We start from the raw sequence: 9,360 nt of genomic DNA on the forward strand, positions 1-9,360 counted from the left end.
TCAAATTATTGCAATCATTTTTTTTTTTTTTTTTTTTTTGAGGGTTTTTTATGGGTTTACCCCCAAATCTCGCATTTCAAGACTTAGTTTTGTGTCTCCAAGGATTATCTTCAAATATTCAGATCTCTATTTTCAACCTATTAGACTGCAAAATGAATATCGATAGCTACTGTCGCTTGTGCGCTTTACCCAAACCTCAGCTTGTTAGAATTTTTGACGAAGAAGGTCATCGATGCAACATTGTGGCAAACATCAACAAGTGTCTCAAAATAGAGGTAACATTTTCCACTGCACACTATCTCTTATTTTATGCAGCTCATTTTCATAAAGCCTTCAATGTTTAACAGCCGTACATTTGATATGTTGCAAACTGAGGCTGAACTTTGGTCTGTGACCCTGAGACTTTGGTCGACTTAACAGAGATTGGGTATCTCATACCTGGAGACTGAGTAGCTTCTCAGCAGAATCACTTCGAGACAAAGACAGCCTTGATGATGAATCATAGGTGCTGCTTCTACTGTACTAGCGTAATGCCATGGTAATGCCTTTTCACAGAATACACATTTTGTAAGACTAGTTTTTCTTGGAATCGTTAATAACTTAATATCTTGATTATTTTAAAAAAATACAGTTATGCGTTTTGTACCTCAAGCCCTTCAATCGTAAGTTTGTACACAACTCATCATATATGTTTTTCAGATTTACGAAAAGGATCCCTTGCCACGAGCAGTTTGCACGGAGTGCAGTGAAAAGTTATCATCCACTTGTACTTTTATTGATGCATCTTTCAAGGCTCAAGAAACCCTGCAGAGTATTCTTGAGGGGACAGACTTGTTGAAGCGAGAAAACTGTTACACTTCTGAAGATAGTTTAGGGGATGGCTCCAAACATTCATCTGATTCCTTAATTTTAGCTTTTGAGCAGGTAAAACTCTCCCTTGACGCTTTAAATACGCTTTAAATATACTCATTGTCAATATCATTGTTGTATAGTTGTTATTTGTCATCAGTGTTCAAATTGTATCAAATAATTTAGAAGTCATCTTGGCCAGCTTGGTCAGTATTTACCTATGGGCGGCTCGAGTTTTTTCAGGGGCCAAAATACTTTTTCCACCATCATAAACGATCAATAATGGATGTCTTTTAGAACTTAAGAATCTTTATCTAATTGATTATCCTTTTACTTATTTTTTGTCACCCAATTGAATCCTTTCTATGGGTTTTTAGTAGGTTTCAGCATCAATCAAAAAATGTTATCCAATCAAAATTGGAAAGGTATTTCAAATATTTAGGAGCTGTCTCAGGTAAACCATAGAGTATGCGATCATATTAGATATCACCCTTGTTGACACAGAAAAAACAATATCTCTTGACCATCAAAATCAATGTTTGGCTGTACATTTTTTTCCCTTTTTCAAAATAATTTAAACCCTCTTGAGCGTAAACCCGGTGGCTCCTAAAAGATTCGGCGTAATCATCAAGTACCTATTATGATCTCTCTCGAACGGAACATCAAGTGGGTTTTGTTTTTCAGTGTCAGAGCTCTATTTTTCCGTTTTTTCAGAAGAACGATGGTGCAGGAAAAGATCTTATTTCCATTGATGACGTGGACTCCTGTTTAATTGAAGAATATGTTGAGAATTTGAATTTGAGGAATAACTTATCACAAGGTGATCACAATTTTCTTCAAAGTTCAGGTATGTGGACTTTCATATCTGACCTTAAATCAAAAATTCAAATAACGCAGTATTTTGCAGAGACGTTGAAATCCACCCCACTCTTTCTTGGCAGCTCCAAATCAATTTAGTGCTCGCCAGTAGGGCGATGCACTTTTATATTGAATTGCATTCATACAAACTCATTCAAACCCAGCATTATTGTCCACTTGTAAACAATCATTGCTGAAAAGGGAGAAATAATTTTTATTTTTGCAGATGGTGCAATTGAGAGAGAGCCTTATAATTTTATCTACTCGGTCTAATGTTGTCTAAAAACACGGTTTATGTCAGAGATACAAAACAGTTAGGTCAATTTCTGTTACCCAACCCTTTTAGTCCACCAAACCCACCAAATTAGGGCTGCAACGTACCCCAGTTTGTGTCTCAGCCTTAAACCTGCAGGTGTGAGGTGCAAAAGAGTTAGGTAACTTCAATTGACCCACCGGTTGTGTGCCCTTACTTAACGCAAGCTCATTTTTCCAAGCATGTTAATCACCCTAAAATTTTAAAAGCTAAGATCCATCTGTTCTAAATGAACTTGCTCATTTTATTTCTAATAATTTCAGTGGGATGTCCTGAAGAAGATGTCTCTAGCAAAGAGTTTCCCAGAGCCTTTCCTTTCTTCACGAATTCTCCAATTGAGGACAGAATCGACAGCACCGGTTCCTCCTCCAACACTGAGTCTCAACATTTTCAAGAAGTCTCACAGTTCAAAGAAGGAACCCTCCATGACTGCTTTCCCAAGGGTACAATTAGGATCAATAAAAATGTCTTTGAAAAGGGTAAAGGAGAATCTTCAGAGAGCACCTTACAAGTCATCAAAGTAGAACATAAAGAAGTGAGTCTAATTTCTGTTCTCAGCTAACCTACTTCCCACTAACTTGTGGACTTCATTCTCAAGAAATAAGTATTTTGCTGTGAGATTCTAAATTAAAAACTGAGAGGCAAAACATTCTAGTAATAAAGGCTATCAGATTTAAAGTCCTGAGTTCATCCCCCTGGAGATGACCCCCTCTCTTCGTGTCGCTCAGTTCGCTGGGAATTTATTTGTACTTTGATCGTACAACAAAATCTTTCTGATTCCTCATTGTTAGTGTTAAAATATAGAGCTTGCCTTAATTGTATTTGCGTATGAGTTGAATCTGGAAATTTCCAGTTTCGTTTTGCATTAGTTCAACTAGTTTTGCGTGAAATGTTGATTAAAAAATGTGTTTTGTGATACCTACTCTAACCCCTGTTCAGTGAACCAATTACTCAGCAGTTAGAGTTTCAGTAGGTCAGAACAGAATGTTCCACTTTGGATCAAAGTTTTAAGTGAAAAACAAAACTTTGGGGGAGTCCCCAAGCCATTGAAAGCATACTGCTCTCACTGGCCAGAACAATGCCAAAATCCAATTTTCAAACAACATAGATATGGTCATGTCCACATGAGCACCTTTCAAGAAACTGCAGAAGAATTTGCTCTAGGAACTTTTTATAACTTACCTAAAACTTGTTCCTCAAACCGACAAGTACGTGGAACTGATTTGCCTAAACTGCGCTCGTGTGAACAAGGCTTAAGATGGTCTTTGATGAGAGTTCTAAGTTTTGAAACAAGCTAAAAAATGCAAGTATTTATACTAAAAGCTCATATTTATCATTTCAGTCCCTATTTTTTCAATGACTAGTACTGTTTCTCTTGAAGTCATAAACACCTTTTACAACATCTAGACACCTTTTACAACATCTGCGGTTATTTCAAATTAGTCCTATTTTTTATACATTGGGTAAATATTAATTCTTGCAATTTTATAGTTCGATATGATGGAGCGTGAAGAAAAGTCAGGCGACTCAGGTGTTCAGCTGATGGACAATGAAGAAAAGTTTGCCGAATGCATCAGCAACGAGACTCAATCAAGTGGAAAGGAACATAATGTGAAGAAGAGTGTAGAAGCAGAAGCAATGTCATTTAATGATATTATGTGGCCTTGTGGGCAATGTGATAAGGTAAAGTTTGACCACACTTAGGTATTTTTTCAAAACTAGAAAATTAATGAGCTTCTTGAAATTTAGGTTCACTATTTTACTCAGTGAAGAATCAGAACTATCCATCTCTGAGGAGCAGTTATTATTCTAAATCAAAATAGTCATTCAAGTAAAGTGGAGTGAGTTGGCTAATGAACAAAACTCGATGAAAAATGTTGCAAATAATAGCAGTATTACGTAGAAGTAGAATAAAAAAAATCATTGGTCACATAAATTTTGTTCACATCGATTTTTTTCTTTCCAAGAACTTGAACTCCCTTTCAACATAGACCTTTTATTACCATTCACATTTGCATGTTTCCTGCAAATACACTATTCAGTTATAAGCAGCTGATATAAATCAAATCAAAATTACTAAAATTTAAGGTTTTTCAACAAGTATAATAAATCCTCTCACTTTCTTTTTTTAAAAAAATTTGTGATTGTTTTTTTCCAACAGCTCTTTGCTAAATTTAATGATCGGCAGCTTCACTATTCTAGTAGTCATGAAGGACCTGTTATTTATGTGTGTCCTATGTGCTCTAAGAAGTTCTCCAAGTCTACAAGTTTCAATGCTCATCTAAAAAAACACAAACCTACCTTGGACTGTTCGCCTCTTCGACCTTCCCAAAATAAACTCAGGTAATGAGATGAGTGCTGACGCTTAATATCAGTGAGAGCATTTAATTTTACTCAGTGGAACTTACACTTAGTCTCATCAATTGTAGCTGAGAATTACATAGATTATGCACATTGTAAATCAAAGAATGAGGAAATTCATCTTGTTGCACAATGCACTTATTACAGGGCCTGAAAATTAATGCCACCAAGTTCTCAGTATGAGTAAAAATTAACGTATCAGCAAAAACAAGAAATATCCTTTAAGCAAAGAAAAGTAGCTTTCAAACGGTCCATAAAACATTTATCTAAATTTATAAGATGACAATGTTGCAAAATGTCTTAGGAGGTTCCCTGACACATTGAAGGAAAATTCTGCAGCAGCTAAGTCATTACATTGTAAAGCTTTCACCTTTTTTAAGTACACCAATGTATATATTACATATTACGTGTAAGATAATTCTTCAATTTTTAAGGTTTTATCATTCCTTTTTCAAGTCAAAGAAGCAGGTTCTCCAATGAAGTATTTGATGAAGACAGTTTTGAATTTACGTTCAAAACTGTTCATAATAATTTATACATTCATTTGAAATTAATGTCCATGAACCTTTGGTTGCATATTGCTGTGAGTGACTATAATCAAAAGTGTTACTCCATAAAGCAAAATTAAATAGTATGCTGCCTATTTCTGTTTTAGCTGTGATGAATGCAAAGAGAAATTCTCCAATAAGAAACTTTTACTTGCTCACATGGCAGTACATTCTGACTTAAGGTCTCACCCTTGTAAAGACTGTGGGAAAACTTTCCGTCACCAAGGGCTACTTGAGCTTCATGCAAGAAGCCATCTGCCTGCTGATCTCAAAAATAAGTTTCAGTGTGATTTATGCGATAAAAGGTAATAAAAATGTGCAACCATCGTGAATGGCATCAACCAAAATTAGGCGTTATTTCATTTCTTCTTTTGTTTTTTTTTTTTTTCTTTACAAAAACAAGAAAACAAAGCAATACTCTCAATTGGAAACTTGTGAATACACTCTTTATATTTTGAGGAAAATTCAAACAAAGAACCCCGCACAGAGCATGGGGTCAGCGGCTCTCGATGAAAATCGATGAAACTTTAATAGATCGATATAAAGTTCATAACTAAGGGAAAGCCAAAAAATTAGCTCATTTTTGCGAGTAGAAACCAAGATATTCGCAATTGAATCCGGACTATTTTTTATCATGCCGCAGCATGGGGAAAGAATTCCGAGTCCCCTCTCCTCTCGTTGTTCGGCGTTCTCGAACAGACCTCACGTCACTCACGTGAAGATAGGTGCTTATGCGCTCGGCCGGTCCGAATGCTGTACTCCCTCCCTCCCTCTCCCCGCATCTGTCAATTTCGTTTCAGCAACTACATTTCAGATTAAACCGGCCGGCGGCGCCGGCACGGGAGAGGTGCGAGGAGCAGGGAACTCCATATCGCACAGCCTGAACGGAGCGTCCTAATGAAAGGAGTGAGTGTAAACAATGCGACATCGTAGTTACCTGGTGGGGAGAGGGGGTTTCCTGGCCGAAGTGCTCAAGCAAGGTAAGGCGACACGGAGAATTTACCTCCGCCACACAGAAAATAGTCCAGGTTCAATCGCGAATATCTCGGCTTCTACTCGCAAAAGTGAGCTAATTTTTTGACTTTCTCTTAATTATGAACTTTATATCAATCTATTAAAGTTTCATCGACTTTCATCGAGAGCCGCTGACCCCATGCTCTGTGCGGGGTTCTTTCCAAGGTATTGTGTTGCATAGCTTTCCTGTTAAAAAAATGAATCATGAGGAGGAATTTAGCGATGTGAAATCGCAGCTAGGCTGATTTTAATTAAGTCGCTCTGAACAATAGTACAATGTCTCCACCGTTATTTATCCATTGTGCTTATGAAATCCGCTATCTATAAAGTGCACATTTAAGTGACATTATTTTTGGGTTGTTCAGAGTAATTGCAGACAATTGCAGAGTTCATATTTTCTGGTTTCAAGCTCAAATGAATTACATAACCGAGAGAAGGCTTTAGAGGATCAACCACTGGTGTAGGGTGAGGCTGGAGGTAGTGGCTCCGAAGAGATATCATAGCTAGGCTGGAGGACACTATTTATCTGTATGTGGTTTTCAACACCTTACATTGGCTATTTGAAACGGTCTTTTTAGAAAGGCTAAAATAGACAACATTTTTGGCCAAAGGGCTGTAACTTTGCAATTTCACTTTCAATTGAAATTTACCAGGTCCAAAATTCGTATTTACTACTTGTGCCCTGTGGGTCTATTTTATCAACAGGGGATAACATTTTTAAAAAATGTCAAGTTACGCCCTTTTTTATATTACTAAGGAGCGTCAATTGCTGCACGTCCAAATTCAAGTAGACAATTTCCCCTGCGAGGTCCTTGTTACTTGTAGAGAGCATAGGTTTAAACAACATAACTGTTTGAAAAAAGTCGAAATCATGCTCTAATTTTACATTTTCTGTATGTACTATGTGTGTATTTTGTTTATTTTCCTTTTTATCTTTTATTTATTCATTTTTCGCAGGTTTTCAACAAAGCCGAACTTAATTACCCACAGGCGAATCCATCTAGGAGTGAAGAACTACACCTGTGATCAATGTGGCAAAGGTTTTATTCAGAAGGGTAACTTAGATACTCACTTGCTGACACACTCTTCAGATAAGCCTTTCTCTTGTGAAATGTGTGAAAAAAGGTGGGTAGTTTTTACTTATGTGTGAGTAGTTGTCACTTTTTTAATTTGCATTATTGCAAACTGAAACAGAGTGCTATCTATCCGAAGATTATATGCATCAGAAAATTAGAAAATGTAACTATGGTACTCAGATTTCAAAAATTTTTTCTCTTTCCAATGTAAAACTTACGAAGTGTTTGACACAAATTGTTGGAGAGGTCATTTGTGGCCTCCAATTTAATTTCACCACAATGCCAGAGTTTAAATTTTGCTACAATTTGCATGGTATTGTTTCACTATTACTTGTGTTTTGAAAGTTTTAATGTGATATGGGTCATGTCTTGAAAGTTTCGAAATGAAAATGACAAAATCATCATAAAAACGAATGTCTCATCAAAAAATATTTATGTTTTTATAAAGATAGATCAATTATTTGTAAATATTTCATGATGATGGGTAAAAGAAGCTACAATAAACATCTGACCATGAAGAAATTAAACTATCGAACACCATTTTATTGTGTTGGGCCTATGCAGGGTGATTCAAAAGTCTAGTGCCACCCTGATAGCTTTTTTGCAAATTAAACTTCAAATTCACTAAAATCAGACTTAAAATAGCTTTTACGGAATAATGGTAAAATTAAGAATGCAGATTAAATGTCGTCAGTGTGTGTGTGACATCTTTCTTTCCTTTCTCCAGTTTCAAAACGATGCTGCAGTTGAGGAAACACCACTCAGTTCATACTGGTGATAAACCACATCAGTGCGATGTATGTGGTAGGATGTTCCGTGAACGTGGTACCCTGAGAGAACACTATCGAATCCACACAGGAGCCATGCCTTTTTCTTGTGAATTTTGTGGCAAGACCTTCAGGTTCAAAGGAATTCTCACTGTAAGTTGCATTCGTCACTAATATGTAGCTATTTACTAAGCTGGCAATAATATTCAATCTAGTTCATACACTCTACATTGGAAATAACATGAAAATTATTCTTCTTAATAGCAAAAAAATACTTTGAACTTCAAATGAGTTTCAAGACCTACACCCCCTCCATAATTCTTTATTTTTTGTCGAATAGAATTATGTAAATTTTATAATAGATTCTAACTAGATGGCTTCTATAAATGCATTATCATTATTGGGTACACCCTATTTTTTATTTTATTTAAATTCCTCAATCTTGAGCTGGTACTTGGGGGCAGAAGCTTCTCAACCTCACGACTAGTGAGTTGTGATTAGTGGCATGTAAAAATTTGAAGGCCTAAGAATTACATTCCATAAATGAGAAGGCCAACACATGTTTGTGTGCAAATTGCGTAGCTCCTGCATATGAGGTAAGAATCGCGGGGTTTTTGTGAAACCATCGTAAAAATTGTATATTTTTTGCAGAATTGTGGCAATTCGTTCTTAGAGAGCAAAGTAAAAATCATTTTTTGAAATATTTGTAGATCAACAGAGTTTTAAGATGGGAAGGCTGAGAATTGATTGCATCTTTGAACTGCCATAAGTCTTTTTGAAAGAAATATTAAATATTCAACTAATTGGAATCCAAAGATTTTAGGAGACTTGTCACAATTGTTAAGCTTGATTGATATTTTTATCAGATCAGACCTAATAAACCCCTCAGCTTGGACATTCAACCTTTTTTTCAATTTTCAGACACATAGGAGGCAACACACTGGAGAAAAACCTTACTCGTGTCAAGAGTGCCAACATCATTTCACAAATTGGCCCAACTATAACAAACACATGAAAAGACGCCACGGTGTTAATACCAGTAAAACATCTCGAGTCAAATTAGATCCATCGGTAAGTTTTTTCTCTCCTTTTGCATTATTTCTAATTAAATGTGACTTCTTCAAAAAAGAGACTTTAGTTCATAGGAGAAATATTCTCAGCACAGCGAATTTTACGGAGTGAGATAAAAAAATCAGATTACGAGATTTTGACATGAGAATTTCTAGTTTCCTAAGGATCAAGTAGATAGCAGTTTATTTCATTTTTGTGCCCATTGAGGATGCGAAGATGCAGTATAATCCAGTGAATTCATTCAAAATGGTAGAATAGTATTCTAAATAGTTTTTCCTTTAAACCATATATTTTGAACCGCATCATTTCATACATATGTAGTTTGGATCAGTAAGGAATTTAATTTAGTCTTTAAATTTTTTTGGATGTATGTCCTAATTTCTTATTATTTGCTTGGAAGATCATCGGGAGTCTTTAGCTTTGATATCCTTATAATGTGTCTGTTGCATGCAAGAAATACAGCCAAATTAATTTACTCTTCGCTCGAAAATTGCGTTGGGCAC

General features: G+C 36.0%; 1 protein-coding gene across 3 annotated transcripts in view; it reads left to right on the plus strand.

Annotated features, from left to right (window-relative positions):
- The window catches only part of LOC109032377 (uncharacterized), a 13,717-nt gene continuing 4,357 nt past the window's right edge, over nucleotides 1-9,360 (plus strand). The window contains exons 1-10 of one of the 3 annotated variants that reach the window (XM_019044472.2): nucleotides 1-275; nucleotides 700-924; nucleotides 1,564-1,669; nucleotides 2,284-2,555; nucleotides 3,512-3,703; nucleotides 4,182-4,363; nucleotides 5,037-5,234; nucleotides 6,901-7,068; nucleotides 7,747-7,939; nucleotides 8,708-8,857. In XM_019044472.2, coding sequence (XP_018900017.2) covers nucleotides 51-275; nucleotides 700-924; nucleotides 1,564-1,669; nucleotides 2,284-2,555; nucleotides 3,512-3,703; nucleotides 4,182-4,363; nucleotides 5,037-5,234; nucleotides 6,901-7,068; nucleotides 7,747-7,939; nucleotides 8,708-8,857 — 1,911 coding nt within the window. In that variant the 5' untranslated portion in view covers nucleotides 1-50. Of the gene's footprint in view, nucleotides 276-699; nucleotides 925-1,563; nucleotides 1,697-2,283; nucleotides 2,556-3,511; nucleotides 3,704-4,181; nucleotides 4,364-5,036; nucleotides 5,235-6,900; nucleotides 7,069-7,746; nucleotides 7,940-8,707; nucleotides 8,858-9,360 lie in introns of all 3 variants that reach the window. The other 2 variants (XM_072298350.1, XM_019044471.2) reach the window with 2 other exon arrangements.

Source organism: Bemisia tabaci, chromosome 3 (assembly GCF_918797505.1).
Source record: "Bemisia tabaci chromosome 3, PGI_BMITA_v3".
NCBI classification, from domain to species: domain Eukaryota; kingdom Metazoa; phylum Arthropoda; class Insecta; order Hemiptera; family Aleyrodidae; genus Bemisia; species Bemisia tabaci.